The sequence below is a fragment of the Cnephaeus nilssonii genome (assembly GCF_951640355.1).
Source record: "Cnephaeus nilssonii genome assembly, chromosome: 5".
NCBI classification, from domain to species: domain Eukaryota; kingdom Metazoa; phylum Chordata; class Mammalia; order Chiroptera; family Vespertilionidae; genus Cnephaeus; species Cnephaeus nilssonii.
This window is the reverse complement of record NC_137076.1, coordinates 85,956,260-85,980,372: the sequence shown is the minus strand read 5'-3', so window position 1 is coordinate 85,980,372 and position 24,113 is coordinate 85,956,260. Positions and strand designations below refer to the sequence as shown.

The following is a 24,113-nucleotide window of genomic DNA, read 5'->3' as shown; positions in this document are numbered from 1 at the left end:
CAGGGGCCTGCCTGGGTACTTCTTGCTTGCAAGCAGAACCATCCTTTCTCGTGCTGCAAATGATTTAAAAGAATTAACAGGGACCTTTAGGTCTTCGTCCAAATGGAGAAAATTGTCACCATGACTTTTTGAAACAGGATCGGACACAGATTTTAACTTAAGCTGCTTCTGCCTTGGCGCAGAAAGCACAGTCACTAGAGTGATCAGCTGCGATCCCATAGGCCAGTCTGCATGTGGACAGCCCCCTCCGCCATTCACAAAGCTCGGTCAAGGAGCGGCCCGTGGTTCTTCTGTGTTTCCCTGTCAGGGCTGGCCCTTTCAATGGCATGCTTGTTTGCTTGTGTGTTTATTTCCTTAAAGATTTTTAGTTCCTCACCTTAACATATATGTCAACTTTCTCTAGGCTTCTATTTGGAGCTTTTCCTGTTATTGGCTTTTATTCTCACATCCATTCTTTGGTTTGAGGGGAGGGGACAGTGGAATACATTTTACCAAGCTCATCTCTGTTTGTAAACTTGTACAGTTCATGGCCTCACAATCTATGTTTACTAATAATGACTGGATCCTTTTAAAAGGAGCATCTATGATGGGAGGCAAAATGAAAGTGTATTCATGGAACCTAAACCCTTTGATCAGAAAGCATTTGAAGTACTTTATGTATTAGAGTGTATCATCTATAATAATAATAATAAAAGGGTAATATGCTAATTAGACCGGACGTCTTTCAGATGTCATTCTGGATGTCCTTCCTGACGAAGCTGGGCCAGAGGGAAGCCAGCCTGGGTCCCAGGTGCCTGCAGGCAGCCGGAGGAGGGAAGCCCGGGTCCCGGTGCCAGAGGGAAGCTGGTGCTGGCAGCCGGGGGAAGGAAGGCCTACTTTTGCACGAATTTTCGTGCTTCGGGCCTTTAGCATATAATATAATCAGCTGTAATAACAGTATTCTGCTATTTTTTAAAAATATATTTTATTGATTTTTTACAGAGAGGAAGGGAGAGGGATAGAGAGCTAGAAACATCGATGAGAGAGAAACATCGACCAGCTGCCTCTTGCACACCCCCTACCAGGGATGTGCCCGCAACCAATGTACATGCCCTTGACCGGAACCGAACCTGGGACCTTTCAGTCCGCAGACCGATGCTCTATCCACTGAGCCAAACCGGTTTCGGCAATTCTGCTATTTTTTGATTGAATGAATAGTTATTGACCATCGACTCTGGGCCTAGCCATGTGATGCTTATCACAGGAGCATCTAATTTAGAACATAACAACAACAAGAATTAGCATTTGTTGTATCCTGCAGTAAGTGCTTCTCATCCATTATCTCATGTAATCCTTCAGACAACTCAATTTGGTAGATGGATTTCCAACTAGGCCTCCCATTGTACTGATGAGGAAATGTAAAGACATCTGGAAGTTTGCCTGAGATCACACAAAGCCTTAACTGGTGGAACCAAAATTCCAACTGACTCAGAGCCCACATTTTTAACTCCACTATATGGTGCTACCTTGAATTCTAACTTCTCTTATCTTCTCCCACCTCTGAGTTCATGAGATGTTGGTTCAGACTGGACTTCACTTACTACAAGTGAAGGGTTAAGTCCTTCTCTATCCCTCTTTCCCCTGAGGCATGAGTGAGGAGTTCTGGCTATGGGAGCCAGGGGGTGCCCTCCTCTGCTTGGGGTTCCACGCAGGAGCACTGGCTGGTGCTGGAAGCTCTTCAGCCTTCCCATGAGGAACAGCCTTGCTTCCGGGCAGCTCCACACTGTGGTATTACGCAGTCAACTTGCCAGGGATGTGCACCCCCTCCGCCCCCCCCCCCCCCCCCTTCGCCCACCAGCACTGAAAGCTCTTTTGCTTGAAGTAGCAAAATTACCAATGAGGGATTCTTCTTAACAGGGATTTGAATGCCACTTTCTCATCCCACACCCCATGCTGCACTCACTCCCCAGCTTATTTTTAAAAAATATATTTTTATTGATTTCAGAGAGGAAAAGAGAGGGAGGGAGAGAGACATAGAAACATCAATGATGAGAGAGAAAGAATCATTGATAGGCTGCCTCCTGCACACCCCTTACTGGGGATCGAGCCTGCATCGTCGGCATGTGCCCTGACTGGGAATCGAACTGTGACATCCTGGTTCATAGGTCAACGCTCAACCACTGAGCCACGCCAGTTGGGCCTTCCCAGCTTCTTGGTAAATCCTAAGCAAGATTCCATGGAGGTTTAGACTTAACCTGGCTCTGTGAAATTCATCATCAGAGCCTCCTTAGAGATGATTTTAATTTAGCCTTCCCTTACAGATGAGGAAACCAAGACCCAAATAGGGCTGAATGAATTAGGGCTTTTTCTGGCATCTGGTTTACTGTAGGGCACTGAGATTTTACAATTGAGTAGAAAAAAAACTTCTTTCAAATCCAAAAATATGTATGAGTAGTTATAGAAATATGTACAAAAAAACCCACAAGAAAACAAAATGAGGACAATAAAAATAAGCTAACGTGAAATGAATCAGAGCTAGACATTGTAAACGTTATGAACACACCCATCTAGGACTTTTTTTCTTATGACTATACTAGAGGCCCGGTGCACGAAATTCGTGCACGGAGGGGGGTTGTCCTTCAGCCCAGCCTGTACCCTCTCCAATATGGGACCCCTCGAGGGATGTCCGACTGCCCGTTTAGGCCCGATCCCGGTGGGCAATCGGATCCCTAAACAGGTAGTCGGACATCCCTCTCACAATCCAGGACTGCTGGCTCCCAACTGCTTGCCTGCCTGCCTTCCTGATTGCCCCTAACCGCTTCTGCCTGCCAGCCTGATCACCCCTTAACCATTCTTATGACTATATATGTCATTTATTAAAATGGTACCATATATTATTCATGTTGTTTCACATCCTGCTTTTCATTCCACAATATGTTAAGACATTTTCCCATGTTTTAAATAGTCTCCCTTAACGTAAGTTTGAATACCTACATATTATCCCTGTGCTTGGGGATCTGGTTAAATTAATCCCATTTTATTTAGTTTTTTCCTTTTTTTTTTTTTTTTTTTGGTGGTTTCCAAGGTCTTGGCATCAACAACAACAATGAAATGCTGGATTCATTTTCAGGTGCTGCTCTTTAGTTGAAGTTAAATTCAAAGCTACCCCAGGACGAGAGGTGGAATAACTTGCCCAAAGTGGCTCAGCTCATGGGTATCAGACTATAGACCTGAATCCCGCTATCTTTAATCTTAGTCTTATCCTCTTGTTAGCGCTCCGATTGCTTCAGCAGTTGTGCCATCTTCCAAGGAAATCTGTTTCCCCTCTCAAGTGAGCGTTTTGTTTTGTCACCAGCACCCATGCTTGCCTCCCCGTCTTGTTGAGGCTGTTGACGTTGCAGAGGTACACAGTGTCTTAGGACCTGAAGCTACACAGCTGGAAGGGAAACATGCCCAGTCCTTTCCCCGCACCCCCCCCCCCCCCCCCCCCCCCCCGTCTCCCTAATGGCTTAACCTATACGCTTGGAAGCTGGTTTTAATTTGACATTTTCTGTGTGTGTGTTTGTTTTTAACCCCACCCCTTAATTCTTTCAAGGTGACCTTTGTTTGAAATCATACACCCTTGCCCCTCAAAGCCAATCCATGCCCCAAAGCCTGATGAGATTACTTTGTTTGGAGATATTGATAAACTCAGAGTGGGGGTTTCTGGCTTATCCAACTAAATTGCTTTAAATTATGGCCTTAGAGTAAGTAAGGGCTTTAAACAACTCAGAAGGTTTGAAAGCAATTGAATAGAATCCTCTGCTCCCAGAGGCTTCCTCCTCAGTTTATTCCACAAAGAAGGTATGTTTTCATTTTGTTTAGTTTTATTTCAATTACTTCATTGCCTGCTCTTTCTCAGACCCCTTTTTGCTGGGAAAATTGTGGGAAAAGCTTAGCCTTGCTTGGATAAGGGCAGGAAGAGAAATAAGGAATCCGTTATTCTAAACCCTCTCACTTTAATGATTAAGAAAATATGGGCCAAAGAGGGAAAATAATTTGCCAAAGGTCACACAGCAAAATAGTCCTATTTTAAAAAAAGGGAAAAAAATGAAACAAAACACACACACACACACACACACACACACACACAAAGCTTAGGATTCATTTCTCTTGCTTTGATTCAGTGCTTTTCTTACACTCTTTTTGACGAGGATGGGGGAATGTGAGGGGCTGTTGTGATCTGAATTTGTCCCCTCAAAATTCATGTGTTGAAGTCTTAATCCCTAGTATCTCAGAATGTGACTGTTGGAGATAGGGTCTTCAAAGAGGTAATTAAGTTAAATGAGGTCATGGGGGTGGGCCCTGCTCCAGTAGGACTGGTGTCCTTCTGAGGAGAGGTTAGCACGCAGGCACACACAGGACAAGACCCTGTGAAGACAGAAAGGAGAAGAGGGCCATTGATAAGCCATGGAGAGAGGCCTCAGAAGAAACCAACTGCCCCCACACACCTTGATCTTGGTCTTCTAGCCTCCAGATTTGCGAGAAAATAAATTTCTGGTGTTTAAATTTAAGGCGCTCAGCCTTTGATACTTTGTATGGCAGCCCTGGCAAACTAATCCAGGGGGGAAGTTAAGAACAAAGACATATAAAAACTCAAAACTTTAGCCCTGGCAGGTGGCTCAGTTGGTTGGAGCATCATCCCATACACCAAAGGTTTCGGGTTTGATCCCAGGTTAGGGTGAGTATGGGAGGCAACCAATCTCCCTTCCTCTCTATAAACTTCTTGGGTGAGGATAAGCAAAAACAGCTTGGCCTGTGTTGCTGAGTGGTTGAGCATTGACCTATGAACCAGGAGGTCATGGTTCGATTCCCAGTTGGGGCACATGCCCAGGTTACAGGCTCGGTCCCCAGAAAGGTGCATGTAGGAGGCAGCCAATCAATGATTCTCTCTCATCATTGATGTTTCTATCTCTCTCTCCCTCTCCCTTCCTCTCTGAAAATAATAAAAATATATTAAGAAACACAGAACTAACATCAAAGGTGGGAAGTTCTCAACAAACAGGAAAGGGAAACCCAGATAATTAATATTCACAAGGGATTATGCCATGCCAGAGCCCATGCTAACTGATTTTCAGGCATGATTTTATATACGGCGTCTCATTCCATCCTTATAACATGCCTGGGTTATAGTTATCAGACCCACTGTACAGATGCAGAAACTGAGGCTCAGAAGGTTACATGGTTATTAACTAGCTGGTGCAATTAGCTCCAAATTCACCCCATTGTCTGACTTTAAAACCTTCCCTTAGAACACTCTGCTCCTTCCCAATGAGGAAGTTAATCTAAGCTGTTTAGTAAACATTGCTATCAAGTTTTTTAAAGTTAATATATTTTTTTTCTTATTGTTAGCTTTAAAAAATGACCTGTAATCTGCTTAATTGATTGGACAGGAAATTTTGGGTCCCTGATTTTAGAATGAAAACAGCCATCGGGGAAACTTAAAAAGATAACCAAGGTATTTGAGCTTCAGGACTAAGTCTTCCCAGTGGCTTACACTGTTGCATGTTAAAACAGACAGATACACATAATAAAGAATTAATGTTGGTAGTGATGGACCCTAGGCTCTGAAGACATCTAACCCATCAAAGGAGTATCTATTACCAGCACTGGGTCATATTTGCTAAAGCAGGAAACCAGATCCATACATCTGTAATATGAGCAGATGTGGAAACTGTCTATGCCAGAATTTTACAGTGACATATTTCAGAAGTATTTTTAAGAATAAGACCTGAGAAATATGCAATTTACCAAAGAAACAAATTCCAGTTAACTTGAGCTGCTGGTAAACCCAGTTGTCATGATAGGAGAAATATGAGCGGCTTTAAAGATTGAATGTAGATGGCTCTCTCACAACTGTGTCCTCCCTGGTTCAAAGTTGTGTGGTCTGTTAGTGCTTAAATGTATAGGTTTAAACCCACTTATTAGTAAGAAGACACAATCAAGTTAAGAGTTCATTGGGCTTTGTTTTCAACATATGCTGGGGTTAAGCCCCAGTTAAGCCAGTCTTAGACTATATATTAGACTATGATAGCTGTGCAATTTTGTTGCCTCTACCTTTAGACTAGAAAATTAATTCAACCACTTCCCACCATTTTCATCACCCTAGCTCAAGCCTTTGTCATCTGATTGCAAGGCCCCCCTAGTTGAATCACCCCATGTGATCCTTTAAAAGTATAAATCAGATCCAATCACACCTCTGCTAATACATCTATTGCACTTGGAATGGCTCTCAGGGTTCCACGTGGGCTGGCCCTGACTCCATGTCTCCGGACTCCAATCCTGCCACTGCCCCTCAGTGACTTGGCAGCAGCTATCCTCCCCTCTCACTCCCCTTGGACCTGCCATGTCCATCTCCAGCTCAGAGCTTCTGTACTGGCCGCTCCCGCTAACTGGGGAGCAGTTCATTACCTGACTTCTCCCTCGGATCATTCAGAGCTCTGTCCAGCGGACAGCTTCCCAGACAAGCCTTTGAAACCTCATTAGAGGCAGACCCGGATTCTCTTCCAAGCCTCCATCTTCTTCTTACCCGCTTTCTGAATTTCACTTAAGACTGTCGAAATTACGCTCATTTCATAGCTTGTGTGTTCTTTGCCCTTTCAACCATACAGTACAATGGCAGGGAATTTCTTTTGCTCATTGTTATATTCCTAGTCCTGTGACTAGGAGGCATTTACAACCGTTAAATGAAGGAATGAATGGATAAATAAAGGAATGACAGGCACACTGCTCCTTTATTGTAAACTAATGTGGTTTCTTTGGGTTAAGTGGTTTGGGGAGGATGGTATCTAGGGAACAGTATTATCAGAAGCTACGATACTGCTCCCTGGTGATACGGACCATGTCTGTGTTGTTCTTCACTGTATCACCAAGGCCTAGCTCAGTCTAACCTTGAATGAATGGAGTGATGGATGAAAGATGAAAAGACTTGGGATAACAGGGACAAAAGTGATAAAACACATGAACACGGCTGTGTCTGAGATGACTTGGAGGGACTTGCAAGAGTTGTAGCTTGTTTGCTGTTTTTTAGACACCATTTAATACATGCCATATCTTGCTTTGATATGCTCAGGACAACGGTAGCTGTTCAGTAGTCACAGCACTTTTTGGAACCGTTCTGAGCAGAGAAACAAAAAGAACACACATTTTGGAACTTTTGCAAAAGAAGATGATTCTGCTGGTGTTAGAATCATACAGTGTTAAATGGTGATTATTGGAAAGAGCACAGCTTCATGGCTGTGCAGGGAGGGAGGAAGGCTGCAGGGCACATATCCCTGTAATGTCAGTGTGATATTTGCAAATAAAAGCAGTCTTGTACTTTCCAGGAGGTGCCCGTTGTGTACAGTCTTAGATCTCTGCTGAAGGTGAAGAAACATCTCCCTGTAGGATTAACTGCTGACTCTGATCATTTCTAAAGTGGAGCCTCAATTGTATTTAAGTGGAGCTGGCCTGACCTCTTGAAGTCCTTGTTCTCAGAGCATCTGTAGTTTTCTTTGTTAATATAACTTGGAGAAGTTTGGGGCACAAGAGTAAAATAACCACCTATCTAGCAAATGAAAGTGGAGATGTAGGTATGCAGGTTTCTAGGCACATAGATGGCTGTGACCAAGAGAATCAGTCATCACCGTCTGCTTCTTGCGTCAAGAATGAATCAGAAAGCCCTGGTTGGTGTTGCTAAGTGGTTAGAGCATTGGCCTGCGCACCAAAGGATCATGGGTTCAATTCCAGGTCAAGGGCACGTACCTGGTTTTGGGTTTGCTCCCTGGCCCCAGTAGGGGTGCATGCAGGAGACAACCAATTAATGTGTCTCCCTCACATCGATCTCTTCTCTTCTCTTCTCTTCTCTTCTCTTCTCTTCTCTTCTCTTCTCTTCTCTTCTCTTCTCTTCTCTTCTCTTCTCTTCTCTTCTCTTCTCTTCTCTTCTCTTCTCTCTCTTCCTCTCTCTGAATGGAAAAAATATCCTCAGGTGAGGATTAACAACAACAGAAGAGCCAGAAAAAGAGTGATCTCCTTCATTCCCTCTTCTCCCTATACTCCATCTTAGGAAGTGTGTCTGGGCTCTTATAGGAAGGTAGTTAAAGCATATGTGAAAATTAAAAAGAAATGCAAAGCCAAGTTACTTTTTGGGGATGGAGGAGAGAGTGGGTAGGCATCCAGGTGAACCTTAGAAGATTTGGGTCCATTTTTTTTTTTTTTTTGCGTGTGAAAATTTATTACTATGTTTTTGTCACCAGAACTTATGATCTTGGCCTTTCCTCCTTGCCTTTGTCTAAGGCCAAAAAGAGAGACATTGGCTACTTTGACAGCCTTAAAGCAGCCTCCAGGAATGTCACCAACAGCATGACCTTTGGGACCAAATTTTGCAACAACCAGAACTTCATCATTTTCCTCAATAAAACTCGAACAACTGTCACTGGGTACAAGGCTGTGATTTTTGGGGGGAGGCGATTCTTGATCAGCCGGATGCTGACACACTTCCTGATGGCAGAATTTGGCTGTTTGGCTTCAACCCCTACTTTTTCCCTTAGCATGGGAGGTGCCTCAAAAAGGGTTGGCCTTCAGGGCTGTGCCCCAATGGGCTTTTCTGTACTGTTTATCATGCCATTTCTGACCTCGTCAGTGGCTCTGGAGCTTTCTGGCAGCACAGACTTGCCCATCCTGCCGGTGTCATGGGCCTGAACAAAAGAAATGTGCAATTATTGAGCACTTACTATGCACCAGAACGTAGGCTTACTGCTCACCTCAGGCCTTTGAGGCAAATCAGAGTCTTCTCATTTTGCAGCCAGGACTGTGGCTCCAAAGCCCACTGTTGTCACCATTTCATCAGGCTGCTCTGGCACTTGGGATCGTTAGCTGCAAAGTGAATGCTGAGGCCTGGAGAGACCGGTCCGGTCTCCTGTACAGACCCAGTCTCTGTGATGTCCCGACTCCAGAGCAGAGTAAACTGGGGAACATCTCTGGCCTTTGAAATAGCACCTTCCTTCCACATTGTCTCTCCAAGTGCTCTTTCCACCACAGCGTGGTGTGAGTTGCAACATTGCAGCTGTATGTCCTCTTAAATGCACCCACCACGGGACAGTTTTAGGAAGTTGCATAAGCCAGTGGTTTTTGTGCCCATAACCACAATCCCCAGGCAGCCCCCGCCAATTTTAAAAGTATAAGGTCAGACTTGGAGAAGAATCCCCATGGCCACCACAAATAGATGGGGAGTAATTGCCTGTCATTTGAAGGTGCCGCTCACACATTCCAAGCCTGGAGCCCACATTTCTCCTCTGGGAATTGCATTTTGGCTGGCTTTCAGATTTAGTGAAAGAGTTTCTTGTTTCTGAGAAGCAGTCGGGTGGGAATTCACTAGACTTCCCTGTCATTCTAAAGGCTCAGTCAAAGCCAGCTGCCAGTCAGAAGTGATCAAAGAGGAGAAACGCTTCTAAAAGAGGGAAGTGGGTACCATGCGTTGGCCAGCAGCCCAGAAAGGCTAAGTGCCTTGCTCGGGGTCGCAGAGTTATGACCAGAATCCAGGGCTCTTGACTCCCATTCCAGAGTCCTTTCTTCTACCCTTTGTTGCCTTTCAGTTGATGTAGTCATTTTCAGTGACATTAACTCAAATACGTCCATGAGCACCTGACCATCCTTCCAAAGCACAGGCCCCCATTCTAGCTATCTGCTGCATGGCTGTTGGGTTGGCCAGCACGTCTAAATTAGCATTCGTAGTCTTGTGCCGCCACTTTGTTACTCTCTCCTTTCTGTTCTCCATTTTTATTATTGGGTCCTTCCTGCTGTCCTGCCTCGAAACTTCAATTTTTTTTTTTAATGTGTGTGAAGTTGTGTGTGTGTGTGTGTGTGTGTGTGTGTGTGTGTGTGTGTGTCTGTGTGTGTTTTATTTTTTCAGAGGGAGGAAAGAAGAAGGAGAGAGAGATAGAAACATCAATGATGAGAGAGAATCATTGATCGGTTGCCTCCTGCGTGTCCCCTACTGGGGATCTAGCCCACAACCCAGGTGTGTACCCTGACTGGGAATCGAACCCGTGACCTCCTGGTTCATAGGTTGACCAGCTGGGCCCGGTCGATTTTGACACATCACTTTCCATTCCCTTTCAGTTGCTAAGTGGATCCCAGCTTTTTCTACAGTTTCTGACCCATAGTCTTGTTGTCACAGTAGACCATAGAATCAACTTATTCTGTTTCCTTTTTATGATTTTCTCTATTAAACCTCTTTGAAAAGTAATAAAATGTCATACACATTGTGCAACTGGTGAAATTATATAAATAAATAAGTAGAGGAGAAAGGGGGGGGGATTAAGTTCCGAGGACCCCCTCCCTCTGCTTTCCTTGCTCCTTACCGTACCCAGTGTTAATAACTTGGTGGACATCCTTCAAGACCTTTCTCTTGCTCACACAAAAACATAATCATATTTACCTAGAGTATTTTTTGTTCGCTTTTGCAAGAATAGAATCATATTTTGCACTTATTTTAGATCTCCAGTTCAAGATGCCTGTTCAACCTGTTTACAAAAATAGCTGCGTAATAATCCATAGTGTGGCTGTATTGCAGTTTATGAAATCATGTTCCGTGGCTGGATGCTCAGAGCCTAGGCTGGATACTTCCTGCTTGCCTCTGGATACCCTCTGCACCTTTGTCTGCCCTGCTCCATGCCTGGGACCTGCCTTTGCCCTTGGGTGCCTGGTGGGATTCAGGGCACGTAGTACCACTGGGAGATGGAGAAAAGGGTACTTCTCCTGAGTCCCTCCTGCTGGGTCCCTGTGGAGCGGCTGCATGCCTCCACTGAAGGGCACAGCTCCTGTCACACAGGCCTCTCCACACAACTCTCCTCTTCACTGCCCATAACCAGGCGCTGCCCACGCCTCCTTCAGGCCTGGGATGGCGATGACTCCCTGCTGTTGGTCCCGGGATGCTGCGCATCCATTTAATTTCCCTAAACCCTGTCCACACTTTGTTAAATGATCCCTTTGCTAACCTCTCTTTCGTATTCCATATGTTTGAGTATTCCATATGTTTCCTGGCAACCTAAGTAATAAAGATTCTTTTTCTTTTTTTCTGCCACTTGCCATTACTTTCTAACTAGTTCCTTTCTTCATCTCCATCATGGCCATTCTGGTAGCTTAATTTTTCCTTTTACTCTGAGATTGTATTTCACTCATATTCTCAAAATCCTTCCAGCGCTCCCCAGGATTCATAGTAAAGGTCAAACTCCCCAGCCAGCCATCTCTTGCATCACCTACCCCTCATTCCAGGATCTTAAGCATTAGGGACCCTGCACGACGCCACCCCCCAGATATGCATTTCTCGCATTGGTACAGTTGGTCTCCCAATGACTGGTTATGTGATGTTGGACCATGAGCTGAACTCCCTGGCATTCCATGTCTTCATCAATTCAATGGGGGATAATAGCAACACAGAATTTATAGCATTTGATTGAGGGTTAATTGAACAAAATGTACATAACGCTTCTAAGAGTTTCTGTCACATAAGTGTTCAATAAGTGCTAGTTAGGAATTATTGTACCCCCACTCTGATTAGAATTGCCTTTGACCTTGCCTGCATGATCAGCCATTTTCCCAAGACTCAGACCTTCTTTGATATCTACCCAACAGAGGATCTCTCTCCCAATAGGCTTTGCTTTTTTAGGGTAGTTTTGGGTTTACACGAACATTGACTAGAAGGTACAGAGAGCTCCCATATACTCTTCCCCACTCCCCCACCCCAGAGTTTCCCATTACTAACAGATTATATTGGCGTGGTACATGTGTTACAATTGATGAACCAATATTGATGCATTATTAACAGCAGTCCATAGTTTTATATTAAAGTTCACTCTTTTTGTTGTACAGTCCTGTGGGTTTTGACAAATCCATACTGTCATGTATCCTCCGTGAAGTGTCTTAGGGAAAAGTTTCACTGCCCTGAAAATCCTCGGTGCTCCAGCTGTCCCCTCACCACCCTTCCCCCCTCTCCCCTCACCTCCCCAAACCTCTGATCATTTGATTGTGCCTATCGTCTCACCCTTCCTCTTCCGATTTCACATTATCACTTGTGTTCATGGCTTACTCTCCCTACTGTTTCATCTTTGCTTCTCCATAAACCTAGCGTGCAGCTTCACAGCCAGTAGTCACACAAGTGTGTGTTTCGGGGATGAATTATTAAACCTGGTTATCCCTGGGATCAAGGGTTGAAATTTCAGGCCCTCCTGCCTGATGTCGCAGGCATTGGGCTTTGGCACAGGCTCTGGGACTCATGGACACAGGATCCTGTTGGGACGAAGCTGGAGCCCCGTTTTCTCATCGGCACAGAGAGCTCTCACCCACTGCACGGGGGTTGGAGGCCTAAAAAGGAGCAGCGCAAGACAAAAGAAAAAAGTAATAAAACACAAAAGTATCATATAAACCCAGGCCAAAGGTGGCATGAATTCATTCTCAAAAAGCACTCACTTTCCTTTAAGTCTGTGTTCTACTTTGCACTCAGGTCCTGAGCCACACGTTTCTCAGGCAGTTTATAATAGTAAGAGCTAACTTCTATTTGTACTGCAATTTGGATTTGCCTTTAATTGTGCATCTATATAATAAGAGCAATAAAATAAAAATGGTAGCATGGTGGTAGGGTTATTATATTAATACTAGAGGCCCGGTGCATGAAATTCATGCACGGGGAGTCGCTCAGCTCAGGGCATGTCCTGCTGATGGCTTAGGCCCGCTCCCTGTGGTTCTCTGCTCTCTGCGGGCCTTGCCTGCTCCACACCATAGCAATGGGAAAGCAAGCCCTGCTGGGTGCTGCCTGCAGGCCCACTTGCCTGTTGTGGGTCACCAGCAACTACAGCCAAGCAGTCCCTGCTGTCTACTGTCAAGCAGCGCCACTGGACCCACCCCCAGGCCCACCCTGAGGTTTGCCTGTCCAGCCCTGCCTGGCTCCCCGGGCCCTACAGCAGCTGCGGCCACTGGGGTCTGGCCCTGCTTCCCTCTTTGGCCCTTGAAGCAGCCTCGGGGCTGCTAACCAGGCCCTCCCTGGGCGCCGCTTGCGAGTCCCGCCCCCTGCGCCTCTCAATGGCTGGATAGGCCACCCTGAGTCCCGCCCCCAATCGTGGGCGTAGCAGAGTGATGGTTATTTGCATATTACTCTATTATTAGATAGGATATATATATACTGCACTGGTGGGGTGCACTGAGGAAGTGCCTTTATTCACCAAAGTGCCAGTATATATACTGAGTGGCCAGATTATTATCATCTCTGAATGCATAATAATCTGGCCACTTAGTGTGTATGTGTGTGTGTGTGTGTGTGTGTGTGTGTGTGTGTGTATTAGAAGCCCGGTGTATGATTTTGTGCATCGGTGGGGTCTGGCCAGCCTGGCCAGGGGGAGGGGACATGGGCGGTTGGCCAGCCTGCCTGCTGGTCGAACTCCTGGTCGAGGGGACAACTTGCATATTAGCCTTTTATTATATAGGATTTAAAATGCTTACCACTTATGGAGCCTTTTCTAAGTGCCTGACCCTGCAGCGTGACATTTAATTCTCACAGTAACTCCCTGAGGTCGGCATAATGATCTGTACCTTAAACGGGCCTTTTTGGAGAACTACACCTTCACTCAGCAGAGGAAACTGAGGCCCAGAGACAGATCAATTCACTTGCCTAAAAATCACACAAATAAGTAGGTGGCAGAGATGCAAATGTAGCTCTAGCTTCCACTCTCCCTAAGAGCTCTGCAAAATGGTTTCCATCCTAGGCAGCATCCTATTTTCCCTCCCAAAAGCTCAGCCGAAAATGGGCCACATTTCTTATTTGACTCACATCTGATACGTACTATTTTCTCCTAAGGCATGTTTATTCCCACATTCCACCTTCCCCACCCTGCCTTTCCCTCCTCACCCCAACCTCATGATCCAGGGGTCCTTCATGACCCCCATCATCTCCTCCCTCTGCTGCGCTGCCTGGGGCCTGGCAGGTTCCTGTGACTCTGCTTTGGGCCCTGCTTTGGCTTCTGACAGGCCCAGGTCCATGTCCAACCGGTGACCTTTCGGTGCGCAGAACAACCCTCAACCTACTGAGCCACTCGGGCCTTGCGGTAACCTTCCTTTTTAACAAAGGTAGCAGATCTGAGCTCAGCCTTTAGAACCTTTCTGAAGGCAGCAAAATGTAGCCAAAACTTAGCAATGTTTTTATTCCTAGTTTGAATGTCTATTTTTGGTAAGTGATACAGGCTTAGAATTTATGGGAGGTAGAGAGTGTTTCCTATAATAACACATTTATTTAAGCATGATACTAAGCCAATAAATAACAGGATAGTTTGTCCCAGGATGTGTCAAATATCATGAAAATAGTATACGAGTGACCAAGGTGTGGGCTTCCCAGGTCCAGGAGACCTTCCTGCTTGAGACTGGAATGGCTTTGTGGCTCCTCCTGTGCAGGGCTGGGTTGCCCCTCCCTTCCCCATCCTCTCGTTCCTGGCCCGGTTACCCACTTGTGCTTATCCGTGTCTGGAACCCTGCTGAAGATGGAGAGACTGTTATCAGGGGGCTGGGATTAAGGAGCCGTCACAGTCATCCCCCCACTGCACTCTGCCCGAGGGCTGGCCACAGCACTTGGCTGGCCCTTTGATAGTTGCATCTTTAGAACGGTTCAAGTGACCTTCTGGGGAGGGGAGAATGCCCGTAGCTGACTTTGATGTTCTGGTCGGGAAGACTGAGCCACCTCCTGTCCTGGTTAACATTGCCCCCGGCTACTGCTTCCTCTGCTGGCTGCTTTGCCTACCCTGCAGTCTGTCCCTGCAGGGCCCAGCCAAGCATGATCCCTGCACACAGTGCTTCTCCTTTGGTATGCATTTGGCTGAGTGGGCTGTGCTTTGAAGGGGGTGCCCCAGGTTAACTCCCATCTTGCACACCTTTGATGGCCATAGTGTGTTGGGATGATGAGAGAAAGGAGGAATGTTTTTGAGGTTCCTCTGTAGCAGTTCAGAAGTTTGGAAGAGCCGACCCTGCCAAACTCTGCCCAGTTTCAACGAAGACCCAGAGCCAGGGCACGGCGTTGCTCTTCAAGACGTGTTTTCTCCAGATGTTTTCTGTCTCTCTGTCTCAATGGCACGCTTGTCCTTGAGGCTCCTAGAAACAGACCCAGGCCTGGGGCAGGGAGTGTGGGTTTGGGGGCAGTTTGAAGACCTTTCCACCCACTCTCCGTTCCTCCCAGAAGAGAGCAAGCAGATTGTTATCTCCTCATGGAGGCTTATTTCCAAAGGAAGAATGACCTGGAGGGGCATGGGAACTTGCCCTTGGTGGTGGAGGGGGGTTAAGAGGGGTGACCTTGGCTGCTGGTGGCAGGAGCTGTGAACAGTTGCTGAGGGCTGGCTGGGGACTGGCGTCTCTTTGTGGCAAGGTCTGTAGATTTCGATGAACAAAACGTAGTTCAGTTCTTTGTGAGCTTTTGTGAGAGGGGGGTTTATAGTGGCCAGTTGTAATGATAAGGAATAATAATAATGGCGGTAGCTCACATGTATGAAGCATTTATGGCATGCCAAGGAGAGTTCAGCCCTTCACATGTGGTATCCCCATAATCCTAACCAGCACTCTGAGAGAGAGGTATCATTGTCCCCGTTTCCCAGGTGATGCGACTGAAACCCAGAGAGGTGAAGTCACTTGTCCAAACACAGGGAGTATTAGTGTTAGAATTTACACTCACGTCTGTGTGTCTCATCCAAGGTGCGTATTGACAGCAGAGCCAGGATGAGAACCTTGGTCTCCTAAGGGCCCAGGCAGCGCCTTGTTCTGAGTACCATTTTGAGTCAACTGGACTCAGAGAGCCTTTTCTCTTTCTTCTTCAATTGGTGCTGCTTCAGGGAAGAAAAACAAGATTTCACCCAGGTAGTCTACCCGTCCTGCTGCATTCTTAAGAGTAGAAGTGTTTTTAGAGAGTCAAATCTAATTACCCAGAAGGGAATTATTTTACGTAGCCACCGGCGCCTTCCCCTGGAACTCTAAAGGATCTCGAGTCCCCCTTGAGGATCGGAGTCAGGTTCTGTGATTTGAGCAGAGGTAACATCATATGTGATTTTGGAAGACTCGTCTCTATTCTGTACCCTCTTTTTCTCTTCCGAGGATTCTAGTTTTTACTCTGAGCTGCTGGAATGTCCACCGCACACACAACTGAGGTGCTCTAAGTACTGTTCTCAGGCTGACTTTATTGATGGGAAAAGTCCACGGGGGGGGGGGGGGGCGTTGGGAGGCATATTCTCATGACCTCAGGTAGACGGAGGTGATTGTTCAAGTTCTTGAAGTTGAAGACTAGATGAGGAGAATGAAAACGGGAACCAACATCTCCAATAGGCTTGAGTTCCAGGTTCTGTTCTTTCATTCTCTATTCTCATTGGAATCCCAGCCTTTCTTAACAACATCCCTTGTTACAACTGTTTCCTCCTGCCTTCCCTCCTCTCCACTCTCCCTCCATTCCTGCCTCCTTTGTTCTCTCTCTCTCCCCCCTCCCTCATTCTCACAAACTCCTAATTTTTAAAAAAAATATTTTTATTGATTTCAGAGAGGAAAGGAGAGGGAGAGCAAGATAGAAACATCAATGATGAGAGACAATCATTGATCAGCTGCCTCCTGCACACCCCCTACTGGGCATCAAGCTTGCAACCAGGGCATGTGCCCTTAACCGGAATCGAACCCGGGACCCTTCGGTCTGCAGGCTGTCACTCTCTATCCACTGAGCCAAACTGGCTAGGGTGCAAACTCCTAATTTTTTGTATTGGTTTGTCTTAGTTATCTTTATACGCTAGTGAAGGACAAAAGATTTGATTTCGTCACTTTCTCAGACTTCAGGGACCTGTGCTACCCTGGATTGTGCATCAGGCCCCTTTATGAACTGCATTGACACATAAGGGGCAGGTTTACTGCCCTGACTTTGTAAGTGGCAATGGTGGAAAGTTACTGGATTCCTAAGGTTACCTCCCGCAGAGCACCGGTCAGCAGTTTCAGCACTGGGCAGTCAGGGTCAGTATTAAACAGAAGAGAGCCCTGTCAGGAAGAGCCGCTTGTCATACGGGTTAAGACACTTGGTGCAGTGGCTTCCGATGGAAACGGGTGTAGCGCCGCGAGGTAGAGACCTGGATTTTCTTCCAGCTGGAACTAATCGACTCTGTCACTCAGAGGAAGTCACCTCTCTCTGGAAAATGGGAAGTCACCCCTTTTCAACATACTTCTTAAAGCTTTAAAAATATTAGGGTACTGTAAATAATATGAATGGAATCAATAGAACTAATATTTAGAGATGTTTACTTGTGTGCTACATAGTTTATATGTGTGTACACACACACACACACACACACACACACACACATTTTATTCCTGGCAGCCACCCTATGTGACGAGCTAGCTAGTATATTCACTTTTAGCTAATAAAAAATACAGCTGAGGTTCTGAGAGGTTCAGTCCTAACTCAAGATCACATGCCTAGCTAAATGGTCTGCCCAACTCTCTCAATAGTGGGAGAACCCAGCTGGACCCACACTTACTAGCTGGTATGCCTGGCACTCCTATGGCCTCTCAGAGCTTGCCACACTCAGCTCTGGGTGACTGTGCAGAGTCTAAGGCAGAGAGAGTCCTGGGATGATTGCTTCGGGCTCTGAATAGCTTCATTTTGCATTCCAGATACCCGTCAGATTATCCCAGTGTGCTCTAGCAATACCCTCATCCTTTATATACCTCATTCCAGGAGAAACACCGGTAGGCTCCAAACTAGACCATTTTACCTCCGTGGGCATCAGCTCATGGGGGCTAGACAACTTCAGCTGCCGGGAACAGAAAGCCCACAAAGCCACATTCACCCGTCCTTCCTAACATCACCCTTCTAAGCTTAGAAGTCAGATTGGTTCGTCTTGTTGGTTTTTGACCCCAGCATGTGTTACTCTCTAAAGCTGATCCAGGAATTCACAAACGAGCATGTTCTGTAACAAGTGAGGTTTGGTTTGATGTGGCTTGGGAGTGGTCAGCAGTTACGTCATTCTTCAGTGACAAGCCCAAGGCTTGCTTTTCAGACTCTTCTGTGTCTAGTAACAGTGTGCCTGGGCGGCCCTTTGTTGTGGATCCCATCCCACATGCATGGAAAGAGTTAACGCGAATAAAGCAGTTTTATTAAACACTTTCATAAAAGTTAGGGGGGCAAGCTGAGGATCCCATGGCAGCATCCCTTGGAGTTCTGTGAATGGAGGTTTTGGTAGCTCTGTGTAGATTCCTGATTATTGAGCCAGAGCAGGTTTATTTAATTATCATTTGAAGGGTTTCCAATGGTGTTAACTCCACTTAGATCCGCTCTTACTAATCCCCCAATGTACATGGGGCCTGAGATAGCTTCTGCCCCTGGCTGACATTTGATACGTGTGGAAGGAAGTGATGAGCAGGCCAGTGGCTCAGGGCTGGATGTCCCCAGGCAGGAGGACGGTCATATTTCATAGCTGGTCTCCGTTCAGGCAGTAACTGGCTCCTTTCCAAAACCCAGCTTACTTCAGCTCTTTGTAGAAAGATAAAAGACTATCAGAAAAGCACTGAGCTACGAGAGGGGACTCTTCCTAGTATAGTTACCAAGATTGTTATTACTACAAAGCTCCTACTGGAGGTGCTTCTCTCACCCTCATAGGCACACGTGCCTGGGGCAGTGGTTTCTGCTACTGGTGTGTGACTTGGTCCTGGGCTGGCTGATGACACCAGAGCTGTGTATGGCGTTTATAAAGTGCAGCTGTGGTGACCAGAGCAGGGCATGGGAATCTATATTCTCTAGTGTAGGAAGCATAGCCCTAGGATTGACTGCCTCATATAAATTTTCAATTACTGTGAAACCAGTAGATTACAATTGCCTTCCAGGTGTTTTTTTGTGTGTTTTTTTAAATATATTTTATTGATTTTCCACAGAGAGGAAGGGAGAGGGATAGAGAGCTAGAAACATCGATGAGAGAGAAACATCGACCAGCTGCCTCCTGCACACCCCCCACCGGGGATGTGCCCGCAACCAATGTACATGCCCTTGACCGGAATCGAACCTGGGACCCTTCAGTCCGCAGACCGACGCTCTATCCACTGAGCCAAACCGGTTTCGGCCAGTTTTTTTTTTTTCTTAAAAGTCTAATTTTTTGGCCCCTTCACATAATTTTCTGACTCAGATGGCCTTTCCATCATACCGATATAATACAATTTCCTGTTTCCCACCCTTCTCTCATTCATTTGACCATGACCTAACAGCTGTCAAGGATGGGCTGCAGGAACTAAGGTAAAATGATCAAAAGACACAGAGTTCCAAGACTAAGGGAGTCTTTGGTCTGATCAGGAGACAATTGAACAATAAGCCAGCTATTATAGAGCAATATAATTGTGTGAGCTAAATTGCAATGGTGGCAGGTGGAATTTGCTGGAAAGTCAGGTAACATGTCCTAGGTGAGAAACCCTTTGACTGTAGGCTGAACAAAGGAGAGGATGGTTGTTGGATGCCAGGTAAACAAATGAGAAAGCAGAGAGAACATCTTTGCAAAGGCTCCGTGGCCCTAGAGCCTAATATGAGACAAGAACTACACGTGTCTTAGTTCTGCCATTGTATAAAATATGAGGCAATACATGATATAAAGAAGGGTGGACATACTGACCACGCCCAGATCCTGAAGGGCTTATAGATCATGAGTGCTGGGAGTTTGTATTTGACCTTATTACTGCATCTCCTCACCACATATATAGGTTCTTTCTATGCGCCTCATTTATCAGTATCTTTTTAAAATCCTCTCCCCTGACAATATGGCATGATGAAATTTCTTATCCACATGCAATACCTTGGAAGCAGGAGAAACTAAGTGGTAATTTGCTTTATTGCTCATGGATCCCTCATTTCAATTCTCATTTTCTGGCCCTGTCCACTTTAATTTTTGAAGCCAGAGGTCAGCTTGTGTGTAGGGCTTCCTTACCCATAAAACCTATGTTCTCAGACTGAGGAATCTCAGAGGGAAGGAGGCTTGGGAAGAGATTAACCAAAGAACATATGCATATGTATATTACCTATGGATATAAACAACAGGGTGGTGAAGGCCTGGGGCGGGGCAGGAACCAGGTGGAAGGAGGTAATGGGGGAAAAAGGGACATAGGTAATACTCTCAACAATAAAAGTTTAAAAACTAAAATAAAACCTATGTTCTCTTTGAAAGCCAATGTCTGCCTCACCAACTTCATTTCATGCCACTTTCCTCTTTGATCCCCAAGCTCCCTCCACACTGATCTTTTTCAGGTTTTCAAAGAAACCAAACGTACCCCTACCTCAGGGCTCTGCACAAGCTGTTCCCTCTGCCTGTGGTTCTCCATCTCCACCCCATCTAAATTGATCTTCCCGAAAAGGCCTTTTCCAGCCTCTAGTTAAATAGACAAGCTCCACTCCCCTATATTTTGCGGCACTTAATACATGTTTTACTTGTTTTATTGATTTTCTTTTTTCTTTATTGCCAGATTGCCCCATAAGTTCCATAAATGCTATGACCTGCGTGGCTCATTCACAAGGGCACCTTCTCCACCTATTTAATAATACATATTAAATAATGACTTGTTGAATGAGTGGGTGGATAAAGTCCTTAAGTTTAAACTTTAACAAAACCCAAACTACTATTCTTTTTTCATGCTCTGGTGCAGTCAACCTAAGATTTCTCTTCTCCCCCATGAACCTAAGGAAGCTTTATCCATCCCTTGTGCTGCAGCCTAAGCTCCATTCATTTAATGAAATCTGCAGTCTCTAAAGCTGACACTGATTAGTCTATCTCCTGACTTATATGTAAAATGCATATTTATATTTTGTGAATAATCTCGGAATCTACGTGTATTGTTTCCAGTTGGATCACTCTCCAAACTTCTTGTAATTTGTAAAGACTTTTCTCAGCTAGAAAAGCAATTTTTAATAATAAAAGCAATAAAGAAATATATTTAAGATGTGAGAGATACTGAAGCCTACATAATTTTTTTCACCCTGAGCTAAATACTATAGATGTTTTGTCTTCTTTTCCCTCAAGTAGTTTCTTTATACATTCCACAACTTCGTGTGCACGTGTGCATATCTGTGTAAGTATCCTGGATTTTAAATGTAACATGACTACCATGTCATTGTAAAGACTTTAAAAGACTGTTTCATGGTATGCTGGATCCTAAGTTCTACTTTTGAGAATCATGTGGAGCATCAGAAAAAATACCAGACTGCGTGGTAGGCACTGAAGTATATGTTATACCACTTTAAATATTGAATGCTCAATGGAGCTGAAACATAATAAAAAGAGTGTCTTTCCTCAAGTAGCTATACTTCTGATTTGTTATGGTACATTGCAGAAGCAAGAGGTGAAACTCCAGAATAATTTGTATTAGAAGCAAATGCGAAAGACTGTATCCCCAACAAATACCCCCGGTTCAAATACTGAGTGCATTGAGTGCACAGATGTCATCAGTAAATGTGTTCTCATTAGACTTCCAAAGCAAGGAGTTGGGAAAACCTTGGCAGACCACTCTTCTCTGAAATCTTGACTGCGAGAATGACTGCTGTTCTCTTTTTCTTCTAGAGTGACCGTCTTCTTATCAAGGGAGGCAGAATCGTCAACGATGATCAGTCCTTTTATGCTGATATTTACATGGAAGATGGCCTAATCAAGTATGTATCTAGAACCCTCCTCTTTATCTTTTTGTACTTAACCCCTTCTTCAGAAAGAAGCTTTCTACTTTTTGCTTATTTCACTAGTGGTTCTCTGTGTTTCATGTCTTCTTCTCCTTAAAAATGAATCTTTATTTTCACCCCTCAGTCTGGATGCATATGATTATTCAAAAGTGGGAGCTAGCCTTAGTTCACTTGGATTACATGAATAAAGTGAAAAACCTGCGTTTGATCAATCCACTGAGGTGGAGGGCACCTCGGGCCAGCTGCGTGGATGGGCATTCTATGCGTCTTGGAGAAGTGGAATATGTGACCACTGTCCTTAAGGATACTGAAAAGTGTGCACAAATTATAGCACCCTAAAATAGGTCCCCAAGGAGTTCAGATGAGGATAAGTCATTTAGAAGGGTCTGGAGGAAGGTTTTGGGGTGGAGAGGTCATTTAAACTGAACCTTGACTTAGGTAAGAGCACAGATAGGACATATTCCAGGCGAGTTTTCCAAATAGATACTTTAGGAATGTATAATTTCTTAGCAAAATGGTTTGCTATTGGATGCCTGTAAGCAGCACAGCCAGGTAACCTTTATGTGCAGGTTCCTTACCTAGTGACCTTTAAGGAAATGTTTGATAGACACATAGCCTTTCATCACAGAAGGCACGGCACATCCCCACAGGCGCATTCAACTCATCCTACTAGCCATTCCTGACCTCGTTCAGCTTTGTATTTATGTTATTCAACTTTATTGACTAGTTTAATATTCTGGTTATAGGAGACCTCTTCCTTATCTTTGAAAACCTGGCTTAGATATAAATTTTTGTTGGTGGACATTCTTTATCAGCCCCTCACTCTGAGCTATCTTCCCCTTCTATATAAAACACAGTGTGTTTTTTATCAATCATAGCAATCCTGACACCCTTAGGCCCCCTTGAGAGCAAGGACCATGTCTTGTTCATCTTCATATTCCCTGCACGGAACCTAGTATTTAGCACATTGAGCACTTAGCACTTTTATAAGAGCTACCTTTTATTGAGTATGTAGTATGTCAGGCACTGTTAAATGTTTTTACACTTTACCTCATCTGATCTGCCAAAAATCCTATGAAGTACTATTATTACGCTCGTCTCAAATGAGAAAGAACATAGAAAGTAAATAATTTGCTAAAGATCAACATATTAATCAGTACCTTGAATAAATGAATGAACAATGCTAGATTTGGTATTTAGTTGCCTTGCCAATTTCCATAAGTAATTTTTCATAGTAGAAGTAGGAAAAAATGGAAATAATAGGCAAGCTAACCAATATAAAACAATTTTGTCAAAATATCAGTCACAATTGATTTTATATTTTTTATTGCTAAATATTATTTTATATAGTCGGCTCTCTTTGGAGGTAGCGAATTCCCTCACTTAGTGATTCAGAAATAGAAAAAAAAAAGTATTACCTAATGCTTCTTTCTTATTTCAGAGCTTATGACAGGCATTAGTAATTGATCCCAGAACTTTCCACAGTTGAGTCTTAAATGCAAGTTCAATCCATCTTCACACACTTATTCAGTCATCTACTACCAAAGTTGAATATGCAAAATGAATTCCTTTTGGCATCTTCATTAGATTGGACTAGGGACCACTTAACAAGGATATTATAGAAGGAATTTAACTATCAGATGTGTGGGTTGGTGGTGGAGACAAGGTTGGATAAACATGATCTCCATCCAATCCTGACAACGTTCTTAACAGAGTATAGAAACAGAAATACAGGTGGTCCTCAAAGATGGTTTGACTTATGATTTTTTTTATATTACAATGGTTTGAAAGTGATACTCCTTCAGTAGAAATCATACTTCAAGTTTTGAATTTTGATCTTTGCCTGGGCTAGTGATAGATGGTACAATACTCTGTTATGATGCTAGGCAGCTACAGCAAGGTGATTTTGCCCAACTTTAGGCTAATCTAAATGTTCTCAACTTGACTAAGCTATAATGTTTGGTAGGTTAGGTACACTAAGTGCATTTTCAACTTAGTATATTTTCAGTGTATGAGTGGTTTATTGGGACATATAATCCCACTGTAAGTCTGGGAGCATCTATTATATCCTCCAACTGTTCCATAGTTGTTTGCCTGTGAATATTGATGGAGTGCTTGCTATGTGCAAGGCAGTTGTCTTAGTCACTGGACATATGCTATGTCACATGCTATGTTAGATGCCTTTGGGATCCAAGTCATCTCTTCCCCTGGGAACCTTATGTAATTTCAGAGGAACTAAATAATGTGTGTGCGTGTGTGTGTGTGCGTGTGTGTGTGCATGTGTGTGTGCGCGTGCGCACAAACGACAGATTTAACATTACCAGATAATATCAACATCAAATATTAAATTAGTAGAATGATGAGATTCAGAGGGAGAGGGCTGGTTAATAAATGGGAGTAGGATGGTTATTAATCA

The 24,113-nt window shown here is 44.6% G+C and overlaps 1 protein-coding gene and 1 pseudogene across 3 annotated transcripts in view; one reads left to right on the top strand and one right to left on the bottom strand.

Annotated features, from left to right (window-relative positions):
* Positions 1–24,113, top strand: part of DPYSL3 (dihydropyrimidinase like 3) — a 105,121-nt gene that overhangs the window by 54,373 nt on the left and 26,635 nt on the right. For both annotated transcript variants that reach the window (XM_079772958.1, XM_079772959.1), the window contains exon 2: positions 21,585–21,673. In XM_079772958.1, coding sequence (XP_079629084.1) covers positions 21,585–21,673 — 89 coding nt within the window. The remainder of the gene's footprint in view (positions 1–21,584; positions 21,674–24,113) is intronic.
* LOC307100273 (small ribosomal subunit protein uS12-like) lies at positions 8,256–14,028 on the bottom strand (annotated as a pseudogene). Its single transcript has 3 exons — positions 13,898–14,028; positions 12,339–12,360; positions 8,256–8,676 (listed from the first exon to the last, which is right to left on the bottom strand). The product of its transcript is annotated as a small ribosomal subunit protein uS12-like (transcript).